The 20193-nt window shown below is 45.3% G+C and overlaps 1 protein-coding gene across 6 annotated transcripts in view; it reads right to left on the bottom strand.

Annotated features, from left to right (window-relative positions):
- GRB7 (growth factor receptor bound protein 7) overlaps positions 1-20193 on the bottom strand; it is a 76815-nt gene that overhangs the window by 55876 nt on the left and 746 nt on the right. For 3 of the 6 annotated variants that reach the window (XM_083708738.1, XM_083708740.1, XM_083708739.1), the window contains exons 2-3: positions 19359-19430; positions 7549-7636 (exon numbers count right to left, since the gene is read on the bottom strand). Coding sequence is in view for 2 of the 6 variants with exons in the window: in XM_083708730.1 (XP_083564856.1) it covers positions 14084-14405 (322 nt within the window). In the remaining 4 variants the exon portion in view is untranslated. Of the gene's footprint in view, positions 1-7548; positions 7637-13569; positions 13763-14083; positions 16060-19358; positions 19431-20193 lie in introns of those variants that run through there. The other 3 variants (XM_083708733.1, XM_083708731.1, XM_083708730.1) reach the window with 3 other exon arrangements.

Genomic DNA, 20193 nt, shown 5'->3' with positions numbered 1-20193 from the left:
ACCCACGTCTGCAGGTCGCGATTCACCGCTTCTGCGCATGCGTGTGACGTCATTTTGAGCGTCTGCGCACATGCACAAGTGGCGAAACCCGGAAGTAACCCGTTTCGTTACTTCCGGGTCGCCGCGGGATGTATCCTGAAAGAATGTACCCTGAACTGAACGTAACAAGAGATATGACTGTACAATTAACAAATGAACAGCAACAATTGAATACATTTATTAGGGGATGCCATCAAAAGCCAGTTTTTAAAGATCTTTAAATGTATCTGCCAGGGACCATCCAGCCAAGGCCTCTGGCAACTCTGTGGAGAAACTAGCATGGCTGCATGTAAACAGAGCTAGTCCAGAAGTGAGATGGGAACATTCGTGCCAGAATGTGGATAGCACAACACAGCCCTATGGTCTTTCTGGAAAGAGTCAGGGCCCAGGGGAACAAACAATCTGGAAAGCACCTGGAGAAGAGGAGAATGCATCTAAGGATGCCTTGCCAAAAGAGAAAATGTTAGGAAGCAGGCAGGGGAGAAGAATACAGCTGCACAGGAAATAATCCTAAGGTTAGTTCAGGAAATTATATCAGAAGGAACTTTGCTCTGGTGAGAAAATTGGGAGTGAGAATGGAAAGTGACTAAATGAGCCACGTGACGATTATCTGGAAATCTATGAAGTGAAAAATGATTGGCCTCGTTTTACAATTTCTTCTAGTTCAGATTGCAGTAGATGAGAAATGAATGTTCCATGAAAACAGAAGCACAGTCATGTAGCAGATTTCAGTGGCAGGGTGTACCAGACACAGTGAGAAAAGGTTTATCACTGGTATGGGAGAACAGGAAAGGCTGAACCTCATAAGAACTTTGGCAATCCATTGATGCTATCGACTCCGTCGAGTGGTGTCCAAATCTAAATATGCAGAAATAACAAGTGGCAGAGCTCTTCCTACAGGTGGGAGGTTGCCTGGATGTACCTAGATAGAAGCAAAAACCTCCAGCACTGTCTGCTGCCCTTTTCATATGTTATTTCCTGACACATACTGTAAGTGTGATCTGGAGAACAAGCCTTATGAGGAATGGTTGAAAGAGCTGGGTATGCTTAGCCCGGAAAAGAGGAGACTGAGAGGAGCTATGAGAGCTATCTTCAAATATCTCAAGAGCTGTCACATGGAATCATAGAATCATAGAGTTGGAAGAGACCACAAGGGCCATCGAGTCCAACCCCCTGCCAAGCAGGAAACACCATCAGAGCACTCCTGACATATGGTTGTCAAGCCTCTGCTTAAAGACCTACAAAGAAGGAGACTCCACCACACTCCTTGGCAGCAAATTCCACTGTCGAACAGCTCCTACTGTCAGGAAGTTCTTCCTAATGTTTAGGTGGAATCTTCTTTCTTGTAGTTAGGATCCATTGCTCCATGTCCGCTTCTCTGGAGCAGCAGAAAACAACCGTTCTCCCTCCTCTATGTGACATCCTTTTATATATTTGAACATGGCTATCATATAACCTCTTAACCTCCTCTTCTCCAGGCTAAAAATGCCCAGCTCCCTTAGCCGTTCCTCATAAGGCATCGTTTCCAGGCCTTTGACCATTTTGGTTGCCCTCCTCTGGACACGTTCCAGTTTGTCAGTGTCCTTCTTGAACTGTGGTGCCCAGAACTCGACACAGTACTCCAGGTGAGGTCTGACCAGAGCAGAATACAGTGGCACTATTACTTCCCTTGATCTAGATGCTATACTCCTATTGATGCAGCCCAGAATTGCATTGGCTTTTTTAGCTGCCGCGTCACACTGTTGGCTCATGTCAAGTTTGTGGTCAACAAACCACATGGAAGAGGGAACAAGCTTATTTTCTCCTGCTCTGGAGGGCAGGACTCAAAGCAATGGCTTCAAGTTCTAAGAAAGGAGATTCCGACTAAATTGGGGGGGGGGCAATTCTGACAATAAGAGCTTTTCGAGAGTCTCCTTTGGGAGGTGGTGAACTCTCCTTTGTTGGAGGTATTTAAGCAGAGGTTGGATGGCCCTCTGTCATGGATGCTTTAGCTGAGATTCCTCCATTGCAGGGGGTTGGACTAGATGATCCTTGGGATCCCTTCCAACTCTACAATTCCTATGTTCAGGGGCCACCTACCAGTAGCGTGCATGGAAAATGCATGCACATACCATTCTCTCCCAAGCACATATAACAGAAACACAGGTGCACACCCTATTCACACACACACACACACACACACACACACACACACTTCTCTTATACTCACACAGATCAATTTACTTCCATGCTTTGCTATATGGCAAGGATCCCTTTTTCACTGGGAAGTTGAAAATAATACCTGATAGGGCTGACAAAGCAGTGTGTGCTGGCTCTGTTTCACCAGCCTAGTCGGTTTCCATATTGGCTGTGGAAGAAGTGGTTTAACTTCCTCAGTGGCCAGTACAGAAGCTAAACTGTCCGGCAAAGCAGCAGTCGTGAGCTTTGCTACATCAACCTAATAGCCTGAGCAGAGACAATGTTGGCTATGTCTTGGAGAGAGTCTGGTGGACTGAACTGAGAGGACTGGCAGGCTGAATGAGGCCAGCAGGCAAAGGTTCCCTAGCCCTGCTGCAGACTGAAAATGTGGAGGGGGTATGTGACTGCACCTCAATTCTTCCTCCTAGTTACCCTCCATTCCAATGTAGTTGGACATGACAAAAACAGCTGGATCCCTCGACCCGTATGACACATCACCAAATTTCACACAACAATCTACACGGAGGTTAGAAGCAGGACAAGTGTTAATTCTCCCTTCATGTGTGCATTCAGATCCTAGATAGTTGGACAATTATGTGACCATTTAATATTTGCTGAAAACGACCACATAAAACACTTTGTACAAGGGTAATGACATCTGCATCAATTTCATAGGCTGGAAGGAAAACACTGGAGTCTGTTTGCAAGTGGTGGGCCCCCATTCCCAACGTGAGCAAAACTCCAGAACCACTTTGGGTTTTTACACAAAGGCACCACCCTACCTGAACTTCATTGATTGGTTTTAGGATATAGCAATCTTCCAGGTGCTAGACCGGAGGGTGTTAGAATCTCTAAAACCATGGATCAAGTTATAACTGGCAATTCCCAAAGCTGCCTGATTGATTCTGAGTATTCCACACTTTATTATGGATGGAAATTTTCCAGTTACCCTTATGAAATTGTCCTCTGGTCTAAGCATTTATTAATCTATTATTCCTTTAATCTATTCAGTAACATTTTTTTAAACAGCTGGTGATTGAATAATCTGTATTTTATTAGAATCAGCTGAAACTTTGCACTTTAATGTCGAGATTTATGAGACTGTTTTATGAGAGTATATTCTGTTGTGCTTTTAACGTTATTTAATATCTATTTGTTTTATATTACTTTGCATAACTAAATTTTTAATTCCTCTCTGTTTCTTAAGTCATTAGTCACCAGAACAAGGGTTCTGCTTTGTTTGTAAATCATTGTATGCCTGGGTTATGTCATTAGTCGTCAGGAAGGGGGGGGGGAGAGAGAGAGAGAAAAAGTAGCAGCAGCACAGAGGTGAGCTGATTGGATGGGTCAGGTATGCAGAAGGACAGTAAGACACCTATGAGCTATCCCCTTTTCCAGCCATCTCCACATGCACTGGGTCCTAGGCTGTTTGATGCTTGCATGCGCCCACACCCTAGACTTACGGACCACACACATTCTTACAGAAAGACATCACCACCTCCTGCTCTTGCACACACTCCTATGTACATTCCCACACCCAAATACGTACACAATCAGCACTGCCAGCCCCTTGCACTCCAGCACAGGATTGGGGCTGGGTGGAAACAATGGCTTTTACTTTGCAGAAATATTCTGTGCCAAGTAAAAGGCAGAATTTCCAGCTCCAGTGCTGGACGTGGAAATCTGTGCAAAAAAAAGGGGGGGTAGGCAGTGTTCAGGATAGGCCAGCACACAAACTTCATTTCAGATTGATCGGTTACAGCCAATAGAAACAAAATATCGCTTTGTGTTAGGGTTGCCATTTTCTTTTGCAAAGTTTTTGAACTAGTCTTTAGGAAATTCTGCAAAATCTAGACTTCCGGTGTGGGTTGCCATACGTCCGGATTTTCCTAGGCACTGTTTCTGACTGCCGTATTCCGGCTATGTCCGGCAGGGAAATTCCGGGTGTATAGGATCCCTTTTTGTGTGTACAAAGAAGGATTTCCCTCCCCGTTTTATTCTTTGGATAGCAGAATATAACAAACCCAACAGAAGTTTGCCATAGAGTTTGTGAATCTGACAAATACAACTCCAGAGTCCCCCCTGGGGCACACTGAACTCACAATTCAGATTTATTGACCTTAGCCATCATATTTAACACACCAATCGAAGTCTTCCAAAAGCCCTGCCTGCTGCAATCTCTTCTCCTGCCTTTCTGCTGTGCAAAAACTGGACCCTGGGGAATCTGTGAAGGTTTACTGCAGTGGATTGCTGCTTTAAGCATACTAATTGGATCGGTTTCAAACATCGTTTTCCTGTACTGTGCTTTCACATTTCAACAAAAGATGTGAGAGTAGTTATTTGTTACTTAAATCTATACCAGAAAATTGTCCCATTCTTTTTTTTATATAAAAATAATAATAATTGTAAAAACAATACAAACAACACTTTTAAAAAATGTTGACAGAGTAAGGAAGGGAGGGAATAGGGATACAGAATGACACAAACAAGTCCATATATGGAATTGAGATGTCTAAATATTTCCCTTCTGGTTGCTGTTTGCAAAAAGCCACTTTTTCGCATGTCCCAACTTGGTAAGGTTCTAAGTTCATTGCACAACTTGAATGTTATTTCTTGCCAGTACTGGAGCAGCAACTGCTTCGCCACCGTTAAGTGCCCTCATTAACCAGCTGTGCTAAAGAACACCGGAATGCAATTCAACGACATATTCACATCCATCAGGATTTACCTAGCACCAGAATACAGCCGTTCTTAAGCAAATATCCTGACTGTGTCCACCAGCATCCTCTAGCGAAACTTGCTGGCATTGCTTCTTCTCCACTAGCAGACCCATTCTATATAGTGGTGCCTTGGTTCTCAAAAACCTTGGTACTCAAACAACTTGGAATCCAAACACTGCAAAACCCGGAAGTAAGTGTTCTGGTTTGCAAACTTTTTTCGGAAGTCGAACGTGCTCCGTTTTGAGTGTTATGCTTCTGATTTGAGTGCCACACTTCCATTTTGAGTGTTAAGCTGAGGTTTGTCTTGTTTTGCTATTTATTTTGTGTTTTTGCAGCTTTTTGTCTTGTTTTTGTGACTGTGTAGAACCCAGTGACTGCAGTACATTGATTATTGCTTTCATTTTATCTGTCAATGGTCTCGTTAGATAGTAAAATTCATGTTAAATCGCTGTTTTAAGGGTTGTTTTTAAAAGTCTGGAACGGATTAGTCCATTTTGTATTACTTTCTATGGGAAAGTTTGCCTTGGTTTTGGAACGCTTTGGTTTTGGAACGGACTTCTGGAACAGATTAAGTTTGAGAACTGAGGTACCACTGTATTCTCATCCAGGTTTAATTAATATTACTGCTTATGGAGCCAAAACAGAAAAAGCCATGCACAAAAGAGAGGCTATAAGCAGACTTGGGAAGAACTTTGAGGCTTGCAGTAGTTTCAGGGATGTGGGTGGGTGTAGTGATGTTAAATTCTTGAGAATAATCTTTTGAAGAACATTCTCAATTAATGAGTATATTAGAGAATTTTCATTTAAAATAGAGGAATATTCACTTTAATGCATTGAAAATGATATAATTAGTCAATATACATGTTTATTCGTGGGTAAACTTGTTCAGATGACAACCAAGAACTGTACAGATATTTTTATTCAGTGGGACAATGCAGTGAATTCACATTCCTTGATTTTCTGCACCAAACTTGAAATTGAAAATTCAACGTGAATGACTTACTGTCAGGGAACTGCCATCGGAGAGTCAGGTGGTGGAAGGGCTCAAGGAGGCTAGGAGAGCTTCGGATGCGGAGGAAGGAACCAGTAGGGGGAGAGGGAGAGTTCCTGCAGAAACTCAATCGGAGCAATGGCTCCAAGATGTTTCCAGTGAGAACAGCGGGGAGGACGCCCACTCCGCGGAGGAAACTGTCACGCAGAGAATCCAGAAGGAGAGTGTCCGTCAAGGAACTCTTATGTTGGCGTAAATTCCGGAAACGCCCACTGACGGATTCTGCCAGCGATTGAGGTAGCCACGCACCCATGGCTCCTCGGACTGGGAAAGTTTAGGAACTGATGGTAAAGCTTGGAGGACATAAACGCTTACGCACGAGCAGCCCCCTTTTCCCATTACACTTACGTTAATCACTAAGCCTGCCACTAACCGTATATTTACCACCAACTTCAAATTCTAATTATGTTGCGTATGTATGAAATATAGCTTTTAAAGTAAAAGGAATATAAAAAAACCATCAGGTCTGCTACATGAGTACGTTCTTTAATAAGCATATCTACATGGTACAGTATTTTCAGTGCTACACTAATAAAATCAATACAAAGTTTAAAATAAATGCTATTATTTCCAGAAAATATAACACAAATAATCAGTAATGACAAGTTACATAACATCAGAAATGCAAATTATGATCTGCTTAGACAAGCAAGGCAACACACAACATATTTAAATTATAATTGATAAATTGTCACAAGAAATAAATAAAAATATAGAAACGTCAGCTGTTTAAATCAAGGCCACCTCACCTGCAGTTACACATAATTGTATAAGCCTAGGTACTTTAAGTGTATAAAGCATTAAAGCTACTTTCTTAGATTTTTTTTAAAAAAGAAACAAACCATTATATGGCCAAGGGTATAGAATTGCTAAGAATAAGGTCACACCAAAACAGAAAAAAACTATTACATATAGTTGAAATACATACGAATTCAAATGTTCATCAAATTAAATGAATAGCATTTTTTTAAACTATTTTTTTTAATGTTTTCTGTAGCTCACATTTCAGAACTGCCAATGGTGAAGGACACAATGGCCAGTAATGTAAATGGATTTAAAAAAAAAAAAATCATTATTCATTACACTGGCAATATCACACCTTGACTTATTATTTACTAGATTTTTTAAAATGTGGGTTGTAAAACTGGTTCTTACATTAGAATTGACAGTTTGCGGAGAATATTCTCCGGAGAATTTCTCTGGAGAATATTCTCACCTCACATTAGTGTGTGTGTGTGTGTGTGTGTGTATGTGTGTGTAGGGATCCTAAGGGGGGAAACAGCCAAGTGAAGACTGACTTTGCTTCGTGCCCTGGGGGTGCTCACGACTCTCAAAATATATATTTTTGATCAATATATATATATTTAAAGCTGCGTGAAAACACTGTTCATTTAAGCACTACTTCATGAATATTCTCCCTTTCAGACTGTAAAAACCTTATTGTATCTGTCGTCAGCTATGGGCAGAGTTTGAAAGGTATTGCCTAAGCACGTTTCAGTTGAAAGGGAGCCGATCTGTGAGCCATGGGCCTGGGAGGAATAATCACAAGGGATCTCCTACCTTTCCCTGGCCTCTGGATATCAAAGCGCGATCCCCTGTGGATCCATTCCAGAAGTGGGAGTCCCGATGCAACCGATTCCACGTTCTCCTGATGAAGGAAACAGAAGGTTCAGCGAGAGCACCCTGATTTGGGAGTAAGCAGTAATCTCTTGAAGAACTACCTTATCAGAACAGGAGCAACAAAACTTTTAACTAATACAGGAAGATGACTGATGAAGGATCCTGCATGAGAGGCAGGGAAGGGAAGAACTCGCAGGCTGGGAGGCTGGGAAAAGAAATGGAAGCTCCCAGGTGAGAGCTGGGAGGGCCCATCCCATATTATGTGAGATAAGGGTTAAGATCTTCCCTTGATAAAGGACTCTGTATTTTAATTTCCTATTTTTCTTTTATTTCTTACTGTTTTCTTGTTTTCTTCTCTATTTTTATTTAGATCAGTTTGGTTTTTATTGTATTATATGTTGAAAACTTTCAATAAAAATTCAGATTATTTTTTTTACAAAACCAAACACTTGTGTGTTGTTGTTTTTTTAACACTGTCCCCAGGAAGTAGAAAATCTAGAAGCAGCCATTCACAGGGTCAGGTTTTCTTTGCGAGCAGAAAACCAGTCATGCTGTCTTATAGTAAGGTCTGCTTAGGTATGTTTTCATGACATAACTAAAATGGAAGTTCGCTGGTGCAATGCTCCAGAACCTGGTTTAAACCCCAAACCACTGGGTGAGACCTGAGAAAGAGTATCTAAAACCACTTCATTTTGAAGTGGCTGTGGGGGAAAGTCTGCCCACTGAGGCTCACAGCTAGGGGTGCCAGAAGGCAGCAGTTCCCATTCTGGTTGGTCTTCATCACAACTGTTTGGCTTTCACCAAATACGATGTTATTTGCCTTGCTATCTGCTATTAGACGTAAGATACTCCGAACTCAAACTTAGGACGCAAGGGAGAAATGTGCTAAGAGGAAGGCACACTTAGCAAATCCACACCGTGATCAACTCTCTTCCGGATACCAATGTCCCCACTGTGGAAGGACGTGTGGACCCAGAATTGGCCTCCACAGACACTTACAGACTCATTGTTAAAACCGTGTTTATGGAAGACAATCTTACTCAGCTACGAGTGATTGCCAAAGAAGAAGAAGAAGAAGAAGAAGAAGAAGAAGAAGAAGAAGAAGAAGAAGGTGATGTAACTATTTACATACTATGTACGCTTACGTTAATTTCAGTGTAAAAATTGAAACAATATTATTTTAATTTTTTACTGTTTTATTTGCTTTTCTGTTTTATCATATCATCAGTATTTAAAAACCGGCTGTCATTAATAAGATACTGTATGCGGACTTAATAAACAACAGAGGTGAACGAATATTCGCTGGACTAATTTCCATTCCATTCCATTCCAACAACAGAGGTGAACGAATATTCGCTGGACTAATTTCCATTCCTGATGAACGAATATTCGCTGGGATATTTCCATTCCTGACCATGGATGAACATACGAACTGCAGCAGTTTCTGCTTCCTTTTGCATTGCAATTCTCCAACATCCTTACTCCTAGCCTGCGACAATCTGGTTGTGAACCCCAGATACCTGGTGTAAGATTCAGGTTTCGACACAAGACTCTTAAGATACACTTGAAGGTGATGAAAAGCTGAGGCAGTGGCAAGTTCCCACACTGAGCTCTTCACAGGAAGCTCTCTTCCCCAACCACCTTGCACAGAGGTGGCTGTAAAAATTCAGCCTGGGCCACGCATGGCTCCCTACCACATGGGTGACGGGTAGGGAAAGAGAGGGAGCCCTCCCGACAACACGCCAACATCCCACCGGTGACATTTCACAGAACTTAAACTTGCTCTGTGGATAAAAGGCTGTGTGGCACTTCTGTGCCTCGGATCATGCTGAACTTGCGATGTGTACACAGAGGACGTTTGGCATGCAGACCGTCTGGCCTTAAAACGAGTCAGATCATTGGTCCATTTAGCTCAGCGCTTACAGACGCCGCGGGGCAGTGACTCTCCAAGATCTCTGGCAGAAGACTTCCCCAGCGATCATCCCTAATCTCCTTGTAACTGGAGAATGCTGGAGACTGAATAAGAGATGTTCTGCATGCAAACTATGTACTCAACCACTGAACCAACAGCGTCTCAGTTCATGCCCCAAACCTGCGCTTTAATACACTACTGCTGCCCTCCGCCACCAGTTCCTAGAAGCCAATTTCGGGAGAGGGGTCAAAAGTTTCATTTCAGGCACTGAAACACCTGCAGTCGGCACTGGTGTCGTTCAGAGATAAGCTTTCAGGACTTCTGGAGCCAAGCCGACTGCCCAGGCTCTCTGTTGCAGCCTTCTCATTCTGCTCAGCTCAGTGATTCCATAAAGCCCATTTCTTGCGTCTCTGAGAAGGGAGCACCAAATGAGAGGGGCACCAAGCGAAGGGGAAAGACACCAGTTTATCTTTGCCCCACATTCAACAACTCCCTCTCCCTCTCCGAAACCCGTTTATGGCTGTTGATTTACAGCACCCCTTGGCTGTTTGGTTGCCGAAAGTGCTGAGGTTACATGAGATTTCCAGGGACAAGGAGCCTCTTCCCGGAATTCTTTCCAAGCAGCAGAAGCAAAAGCCGCAGGAACATGCCGTACGCCCAAAATGCTATAAGCGGGAAGGGGGATGCTTGGCTGGGGGAGAAATTGACAGCTGGGATCCCTGGCTGCCTGGAACAGTGATCTGGCAGCCAGTGTGGCACTGGGTGCAAAGAAAAATGGGCTGCCCAAGAATGAGATCTTACGTGTTTTGAGAACGGAAGGGAGTAGAGGGGCAGCGTCTGCTGGCAATGCAGCCGACACATAAATCTGATGATAGTTCCGAGGCCAAGACAGCTGCAAAGGCCTCGCTAGAGTGTTGAAATGCTGTGTCATCCTGGAGCTGAAGTGATGGGCTGCGCTCGCTGCTGGGATTTGAAGTCAGCAGTAACCCAAAGCCTTGGCAAAACCACCAAGAAACAGCCTCACTTTCTTCCCTGAAGCCTGCCACCCCAGAGCCCAAGGAAACATTCTCTGCGCTATGCCGAATGATATGAGGTTTTTGTTATGTCTTTATTTAGGATATTCCTACCCTGCCCTTTAAGGCAAAGTCATCACCGGGAGGGCTTGCAGTTAAAATGTTGTTTTTTTTAACACACACACACACGCACAATTGAATAAACACAACAAAAACATCATATATGGGGGCACCAAGAAGATGAAGCTTGGCTGAATAATAACACTAAATTAGGGGTTCTTTAAGATCACAAAAGAAGAGGCCATACGCACCTCCTGTGATGGGGAATTCTCATGTGTGGGGTCGCCACTAAAAAGGGGTCATAGTGGGCTAGACAGCAGACCCTCTCTGAGCACAGCCTCTTAGGGCACAGGCAGGTTCATATAGGTTCAGGCAGTCCTCCAAAATTCCCTTTAAAGGTTAATACTAGCGGTTAAGCTGAAAATGAATAAGTAACCAATGTAACTGGTGCAAAGCTAGTGTGATGTGGCCAACTGCCTAGTCCCCACAAGCATTGTGGTGGTGGAGCTTTGCATAAGTGGAAGTGTCTGCAGTGCCTTCAAAGGCAATCCTATGTAGAGAGCAGTCGTACCTTAGATCCCAAACACCTTGGTACTCAGATGTTTTGGCTCCCGAATGTCTATTCCGGTTTGCAAACTATTTTTGGAAGCCAAACGTCCGATGGGGCTTCCGCGGCTTCCAATTGGCTGCAGCCAATCAGAAGCTGCACTTCAGAGCTTCCTGCAGCCAATCAGAAGCTGCACTTTGGTTTCCGAACATTTTGGAAGTCGAACGGACTTCCGGAACAGATTCCGTACAACTTCCAAGGTACGAATGTAGTTCATTTTGGGATAACCTCTCTCTCTGTGTGTGTAATTAAGGTCAGGTCCACTTTTCCCTATGGCTGACAATAATTTTAAAAAACCCAGTACATTATGACCAATGATTACTTTGAAGGAAGAAAATTTCAGGTTCCAAAATTCACTGGGCTTCTACCAGTTTTCATGCTGTAAAAATAAGCCTTCCTACTTAGAGGATCACCTTGAGGGTTGTTTCTGTGGTTCTGTGGTGGTGCATCCCCACCCCCACCCATGTACCCCACCTTTCCTCACAGTCACTACATTTCCCCCCAAGGCAGTGCTATCCCCTGGGACAGCTGTGTCGGTAGAGCATGAGACTCTTAATCTCAGGGTTGTGGGTTTGAGCCCCACATTAGGCAAAAATATTCCTGCGTTGCAAGGGGGTTGGGCTAGAAGACACTCGTGCCCCCCCCCCACAACTGTACAATTCTATTATTCTAAGCTGCAATACAGGCAGAAATTAAACAAAAAAAATTTTCATCTCACGTGCTGGGGAAAGTTCACCTGTTGCTTTGTTGCCTGCCACAAGAGGGGGAAAAGGTGACAAGCCTGGCTCCCTTGAAACATGTGCAGGTACCATATTGGCTCAGCAAGCACTGACACACCTGTATGCCTCCTAGGCAAAAGTCCCTCAACTAAGGACTCATTCTGACTTCCATTTGCCCTGCAATTTCTTCTGTTTGGCCTGTGATTTCTCAGCACTGGCACCAGAGGTTTTGCTTTTGTCCTACCGCTTTCCCTGGGAAAACCTGCTGCTTACAGCTGAATCAAACATCAATATGCAGAAAACCCAGCTGATGTTTGCTCCAATTCAGCAGTAAACAGAGAGGCTTCCCTAGGGAAAGCAGAGGAACAAAAGGAAAACTTCTCAGACCCAGCCCCAGAAGTCACAGGCCAAATGGAACAGTGGAGATGAGCCATGCATTTTTGAGCACACCAGCTTCACTGCCCTAACCTAGGGTTGCCATTATTTTCCTGGCAGGATCGCTTGGACTTTTAACTGGTACACCATCAGTGGAAATTCAGCAGGGGAAGTATGCTGCTTGTCTCATCTCTAAACGTGAATCTTGGAATAATAGTGAATTATTCAAGAAATAAAACTAGGGAAATTTATGCACCAACTCATACAGCTTGAGCATAGAATTTGGAGGAAGAGGCACCAAACTGGCTCCCACATAACACTAAGGTTATTTAACACTAAGCTTGTTAAACAAATCACAAGTTGTGCCAGCAATCAAGCAAACCATGTCTCGTTTTTTCCCCAAAGTTCAGTTTGTTTTGCAGCAGCTGTTGCCTCATGCCTGTTTACCTTGGCCATTGTTTGCAGGGGATGGCCAAATAAACCATGGTTAAAGGAAGCAGCTGGGTTTGCATGCAATGCTAAACTATAGTTAGAAGGAGCCAAAGTTCATAAGTCAGCAACAAAGCATAAATTCAGACTGTGGTTTCTTGGTACTAAACAAGCACCCCTTTTGGTGCCATTTTTGGCACATGTGTCAGTGTAAGTACGTGTGCTGACCACGTGCAAGTGGGGAGGCACCTATATTCAAAACAGAAAGGATGTTTTCATTTGAAAATACGCGAATATGTAAGATCAGTCAACACGACCTATTACACAGGTGGACATAATTCATTAGAACCCATGGGGCAGAATTCACCTAATGAGTCTGCATCCATTGCACTAGGATTTCCACTTGCGAAAGGGGGCTTCCCCCCCCACTCCCAAAACTGGCTTGGGATGGGAGTGTCAGGAGAACCCCCCAGAACAGTGAGGGGAGAGGGGATTGTTTCATCTGGCAAGCTACAATGCCTGCACAGACAAAATGTTCGTCATAGCATTCCGTTGAATTCCACCCAGACATATAGCAGCTCCCACACTGGCACACTTCCCCACACAGATGCAAAAGTATGAATCTGCCTTATAGGCAGCAGACCACTAGTCCATTCAGCCCAGCGCCAGCACCACCAACTAGCATCACCTGCTCAAGGCCTTGAGGGACAGGTCTTTCCCAGCACAGTTACACAACATATTTTTCAAGGAAGACGCCAATGATTAAATCTTGGACCTCCTGTGTCCTTTGGCTGAATTGTGAACCCCCTCCGTTCTAGACAAACTTGCTTATGTGCAACCACTCACATTATCAGAGGTATGACAACATGCAAATTCACAGCTGACGTTCACCTCAAAAGTGCAGCTTCATGCTCTCAGGATCTGTTAGCAGAAAAGGGAACCATCTGTATGCTCCATACAAGTCATTTTCTGCACACTCATTATTAACACTCTTGTGAGTCTTAGTTTGACTTAGCTTTGCATTTTGAGTGTTGAAGTTCAAGCCTGGAATAAAGAGACTGTCGCCGTGCATGTGCAAAGTGCCGTTCCCTCACTTCTCAGCAGCCACAGTCCAGCACATAGCTCAGCTTAGGGAGCCCTATTGAGTCCCAACATCCCTCTATTTAAGAATTACCCACTGCCTAAGAAAAGGAACAAGTTCTGTCCTGGAAAGGAGATAATACAAAAACTTTTTGCTTCACCCCAGGGAAATAACAGGCAGCCTCTTCAGATCATCTGGGTTGGCTTCTAGAGTAAAGGGAACCTGGTTTTTCACCCTCTTTAAGACACCAGACACCAGTTCCCAAAGTTCGGGGATTACCTTGTAGCAGGGAGCAAAGCTGCGACTTCTCTTCTGACGGGGGCAGGCGAGCCCCTTGCCTGGGGAGCCACGCTTCCGCAGGCAGGTGCAGCAGAAGACGACCCCCACAGCTCTCCTCCAGCGCAAGCCCCGGGTCTCCTGCATACTGCGGTCCACAAGCGAGAGCCTCCAGGTCATCCTCTTTTAACTGAGCCACCCCATTGGCTGGCCCGGGGACTCCACGACTGCTCTCCACCTTACTCCGAAGCGACTCGGCACGCAGCTGCGGAGAAGGGGCTCTTTCCACGCCCCCCGATTCCACCTCCCCGCTTGGTCCTCCCATATGCTTCACACTCGGCTAAGATGACAGGGCTGGATGTTCGGAATAGCGACGACTAGCAGGGGACCCATCCGGCGGCACGGCTCGTTCTGTAGCAGCCCCTTCCTCCGGCTTTCTTAAACACACCCACTTCTGTTTTCGTGCTCCCTGGTCCCCGTGCCACACGCTCGGCCTGGAGGACCCGTCTGGAGAAGAAGGCGACGTCGGCTGCGGGGCAGAATCTGCCTGGGTACCCTTAAGGAGCAGATGCTGTCCAGAGATGCTGAGTGACTCAAAAGCCACATGGTGCCAAGCTATTTCTGTCTGCCTCGAGATTGAGGCTGGCAGGGCCAAGTCAGGCCGAGCACGGACTACAGGCTAGAAGAGTGGGGGGGAGAGGGAGAGAGAGAGGGCTTCCTTGCCAACCAGGACTTTGGATCAGCTTTTGAAGAAAGACCCAGCTGCTCAGGCAACCCGAGGCCACTTAGCCGCACATTCGTTCTCCAGTGAGCCACGTTTGCTTTGGCACGGGGAGGGTTAACAAAATCTCTCCCAAACCAGGCCTCAGCGGATAAACTTTTAACAAGGGGAACATGCCAGCTTTATCCGGGGAGGTGCTTTTTTTTTATTATGGTTCTCGCAAGGACTGGCTGCATTTCGCTCTCGGCCTTTGGGGCAGCAGGAGGAGGGGTCGGTGCAGCCAAAGAGGGAAGGAAACTATCCTGTCTGAGGGAACACGCGACAAGTCTCCCAGTCTCGAGGCACAATATGGTGGCTGTGATTGATGACTTTGCCATAATTAGACCGAGTCAAACTGATTTAAGATTTGAGTGATGCAGCAGCAGAACCTATTCCTTTTAATTAGGTGCAGCGGTGACTTTTTTTTAAAAAAAGGAAAGGTGGGAGAGAAGGGGAATACAAGACTTAACATGAGACAAACAAAAGCTTCGATCTGGGAATCCAAAATGGCTTCCATGAGCTTACGAGGCTTTCTGCCCTCACTTCTGCCCACAGCTAGGGTTTTCGATAAGTGTTACAGGAATTTTTATAATGATTGGAGGGGTTGCCCCTCCAGCACACAGTGTGCACCCCCCCTTTGTTCATACACACACAATGTCTCCTCAAAGCACCACTTAACACACGACACCACACGATTTCCAATGTTGTTCTGTTTGGGAAGGAAATGGGTACCGAGGGGGGAGCTTGAGACATGAGTGGGGGGCAGCCATAATCCCTAAAGTGTGAGCCCATGTACTTAGCAACCCCTCTGCCTGAGTGATAATCTCTGGCATCCTGATACCTGAGTACCAGACAGGTAGCTGTTCCAGAAACAATAGCAAACTTGAATCAAGACAAAAGGCTGTGATTAACTTGGCTGGGAAACAGGGATATATATCTCTCTTTTATATCGCTTGATGGGTGTATGGTGGAGGTCAAGGGAAGCGGGGGGGGGGGGGAGCCCTGACGCTCAGGTTTCTGTCGCCAGACCCTCTCAACGTGTGATGTATTTGTGATGTATGCATGATGTAAATTTAGGGGTGTTGTGGGTATCTTTGCAAAACTGATAAAAGTGGGAGCCATCCTTTCTTCTAGGCTTCTTCCTGCTTCTCTCATGTGGTGGAAGTACTGTTGCAACAGTCGTGTGAATAAACACCAGGCCTACTGGCTGCTGTTTTGCTCCTACATTCCTGGCCTGTGTCTTTGTTTGGTAATCCAAGTGAGCCCAAGGATTTTCCTATAACAGTCAGCCCAGGTTGCCCACATTTGCACCAGGACTAGGTAAAACAGATCTGCCCATATGCATCTGTCCTGTGGGAAAACAAGAGAACTAAGGTTGCATATTTCCCCCAAGGAAGTGTAAAGTCTGGTGAACTCAGAGGAACCTAGGCTGCAATCCTAACTCTTGGCTGGCAGTGGTGGGACTTGACAGGGCAGAGCAGTCCCTGTTGCATCCCCAGTCCTGGCTCAGCACTCACCCAAGCCTGGAGAAAGTGTGGTGTGGCAAGGAGGGAGAATGACCCCCTTCTCTGCATCTGCTCCCAGTGGTGAAATGGTCTGGATTACGCTCATTTACCATCTCATGATGGGAGGAAGGTCTGTGTGGCGTCCAGTGGAATCTGTGCCAGCCCTGCCCCTGAAACGCCTCATCTCTGGGGTTTCCCTTAGCTACCAGCAGCAGCGCTAGCACTGGCGGTAGCTTATACCTGCCACTTTGGAGAGCACATTGGGACGCTCCTTGCTGGCAGAGCGTGCCTGTCAACAGCAGAGACAAGTGGAAGCAGACAGAGCTGCGCCAAGGAACATCTCTGCCCCCATACAAACCCCGTCTGGTGTAGCAGACGGGGGAGTTTGGATTCCTCTGCCTGTTTTAATGTAATTTGTAAGGCGGCTCCAAGCAGTTTGCAAAGCAAAAGCGTAGTGAACAAAGCTATACGTTTCTCTAGCGTAGAAGAGCAGAAAACCAACACCGAATTACAAAATCACAACAACAGAGCAGGAAAGCAAAAAAATAATAATCCCAAACCAAAGGTCAAATAAAAGAAAGCAGTCACTACAGATTGCTGGAAACCTTGTAATGTGGTAGCAGTACAAATTTCCAGGGGAAGGGAATTCCAAAAAGTCTCCCTGTAGAGGGCTGGGTTTGCCATATAATGATGAGCAGGTGCTTCAAACATCGTTTTCCTGCTTATCTGTGTTTCATCTTTCATTTAAGATGGAATAAAAACATCTTGCACTGCATCTTACAGGTTTTTGCATGCCTACAGAAAGTCTGCAGCAGGAAGGTTTGCAAATGTTTCCCGGCAACTGTTTGCAAACAGCCTGGGCTCCACCTACATCCCTCTCCTTCCCCTGTAAACCATCATAACCCTTTTCTTAAGCGTTCAGTGGAGTTCTGTGTTCTCTCCTCCATGCCGCTCATGTTGTTAAACCAATGCCTGGAGAAGGAGGGCAGGTGGCAGGAGGTTGTTTAACCCTTCCCTTCCTGTGCCTTTTCCAGCTGCAAACCAGGCTGTGTGATAAAGAAGGGAGTGATTTTTGAGGCAGAAAAGGACAAAAGAGGGAAGTTGTATTTTGATTATGTATATTGTTCCATCTGCCCAGTTTTCTCTGCTCAGAAGCCTGAGACATTTTAAAATACAAAAACAGGTGGAGGAAAATATGCATTCAAAACGAGCAACATGTAGCTTGAGAATGAAGAAGCTTTTCTACGGGGAGGGGCAAGAAGAAGAAAACGAAACTCCTAAAGCCTCACCTGGGTGTGGACATTAACCCTGGGAAAAGGAAACCTATTTATTCCTCAGCTGATTATAAAAGGCCAGAAGATAAGTGTCAGAATCAACCTCAAAAAAGTGGCCGGTCTTCTGGCTTTAGAGAAGGAGCTAATACAATCCTTCTGATTATATTAACGCCACTGTTTCCAACAGCTTTCCTGAAGCTAAAAAGAACTGCAAGCCTCCATAATGGAACTGCCAACAGCAGGTGCCGACACTAGAAAGGAAGTGGAAGAGGTGGCTCAGAATGCCCTGGGCCTGCATGAGGAAGCAGAAAAACTCTGTAGTGGCTACACAGAGAAGATCCAAGTTACTCTGAAAGCTCTGCATTCCTTCCGAGAGAAAGTGACAATGGGATTCAAGGAGCTGCATGACTTCCTGTACGACGAGGAGTCGTCTCTTATGGCTAAAATAGACCGAGATGAAGAGAAACACCTGCGCTTCCTGGAGAACAAGCTGATGGATGTGTCTGAGGCAGCATCCTCTGCTCTGAAACTGGCGGACAACCTCAGTGTGGCCGACAACACCAGCAGACACGGCATGCGCATGACCGAGTTACAACTGAAGCAGCTACGGATGCAGATGGCCAGGCACAGCAAGGAGATGAGGTTCTGTGGACCAGATGTGCTGTGTAGCCCACCCCTAAAGTATTCCATTTGCAGGCAGATGCTGAAGAGAGCAGCACATTGTGCACTGGAGGACCTCACCCTCGATGACAGGAGCGCCCATCCTCACCTGATTGTTTCTGCAGACTTAAAATCGGTCAAGCTGAGTCCTCGCTGCCAGGCAGTTCCAAAAAGCCTATGGCGTTTTCAGCCCTGCCTCTATGTCCTCTGCTCACAGGGCTTCCAGTCAGGTAAGCATTACTGGGAAGTGAGCGTTGGGCAAAAAACCAACTGGGTCCTTGGGGTAGCCAGCTGCCGCATCAACCGCAAGGCAGTGGAGAACCTCGCTCCTGAAAATGGATATTGGGTCCTCAGGAAAGCGCCAGGAAACCATTTCTACGCCTTGAGCTCAACCCCAGTGCGTCTTGCTCCCAGCCACAGTCCCTCAAAGGTTGGAGTGCTCCTAGACTATGAAAATGGCAAGGTTGGGTTTTACAGTGCAGAGAACATGGTGGAAATCTGCACAATCACAGGTGACTTTCAAGAGATGCTGCATCCCTTCTTCTGCCCTGGCTTGACACTTGCGGAAGAGGATTGCTATCCTCTGACAATAAACAGTTAGAGGGAAAGAGGAAAAACCGGACAGTCTGGAGGGAGAAGGCAAACAGTGAAAAAGCTCAGGAAAATAAATAATAGTGTTAAAGGTTTACAGGTGCATTTGTGTGTTTCTGAAAACTGCCTCATGCCACAGTAGAACAAGGAGAAATGAATAAAGCTTTGGATAATGCAGCTCTGGTACCAAGGCTTGCATCCTAGCTTAAAAATGTCATGGAAACTCATCATCTTGGGCTGTAAGCTGTGCTGGGATACAGAATGGTGACTGAGGGTCTGTACCAAAGACAAAGAAGAAAGGGGAAGCCTGAAGAATTCTGGGGGAACTGGAAATTACTGGAAAGAGATAAGATGTTATTGTGTTGATTTTGGGTTAAAAACACCATTGTGTTATGATCTGTAGCATCTAAGCATCTGATTTATTGGGGAGGGACAAAGTCTCCATGATTATGTTTACATGTAACAATTTTTAATACTGGTTTACTTACCACTCTGCTGACATGTCTAGTGTTGGTCTACCATGGAACTTGCTGCACATAACATCTCAAATGGTTGTATATCTGTGAATTTAAAGATCATGTTTCATTCATACGTTCACTTGCATGTGTTTTGCATTACTCATATGGGGTGACACTATTGCATGCTTTAAGCACGGACAACGGTTTAATGGAGCTTATGCCAAGGTTTGAGGTTTTATTACGCAGCCTTATCTGTGTCTATTCAAAAGTAAGCCCAGTGAGTTCAACTGGAATTACTCCCTGGTAAGGGTGCATAGGAATGTGTCCACCTAGGGCCTATCAGTGTTTCTTAAACTTGGGTCATCGACTGTTGTTGGACTGCAACTCCCATCATCCTTAGCTAGCAGGACCCAGTGGTCAGAGATGATGGGAGTTGCAATCCAACAACAGCTGGGGACCCAAGTTTGAGAAACACTGATAGGTATTAAAGTATGTCAACACCAGCCAATGTCTGAGGGGTCTGTCCTAGAGGAGAGCATGTCAGTGTATGTGTGTGTGCCCCATAAGTGCCAGAAGAAAATGTGTGTACAGTGGTACCTCGGGTTAAGTACTTAATTTGTTCCGGAGGTCCTTACTTAACCTGAAACTGTTCTTAACCTGAAGCACTTTAGCTAATGGGGCCTCCTGCTACTGCTGCGCCGCCAGAGCCTGATTTCTGTTCTTATCCTGAAGCAAAGTTCTTAACCTGAAGCACTATTTCTGGGTTAGCGGAGTCTGTAACCTGAAGCGTCTGTAACGTGAGGTACCACTGTACTTGGGACTTCTGGGGAGATATGGCAGAACTCTGAGCTGCAGTGAGGAGGGA

The sequence above is a fragment of the Podarcis gaigeae genome (assembly GCF_964106915.1).
Source record: "Podarcis gaigeae genome assembly, chromosome: 13".
Taxonomy (NCBI): Eukaryota; Metazoa; Chordata; class Lepidosauria; order Squamata; family Lacertidae; genus Podarcis; species Podarcis gaigeae.
This window is presented reverse-complemented; position numbering and strand designations above follow the sequence as displayed.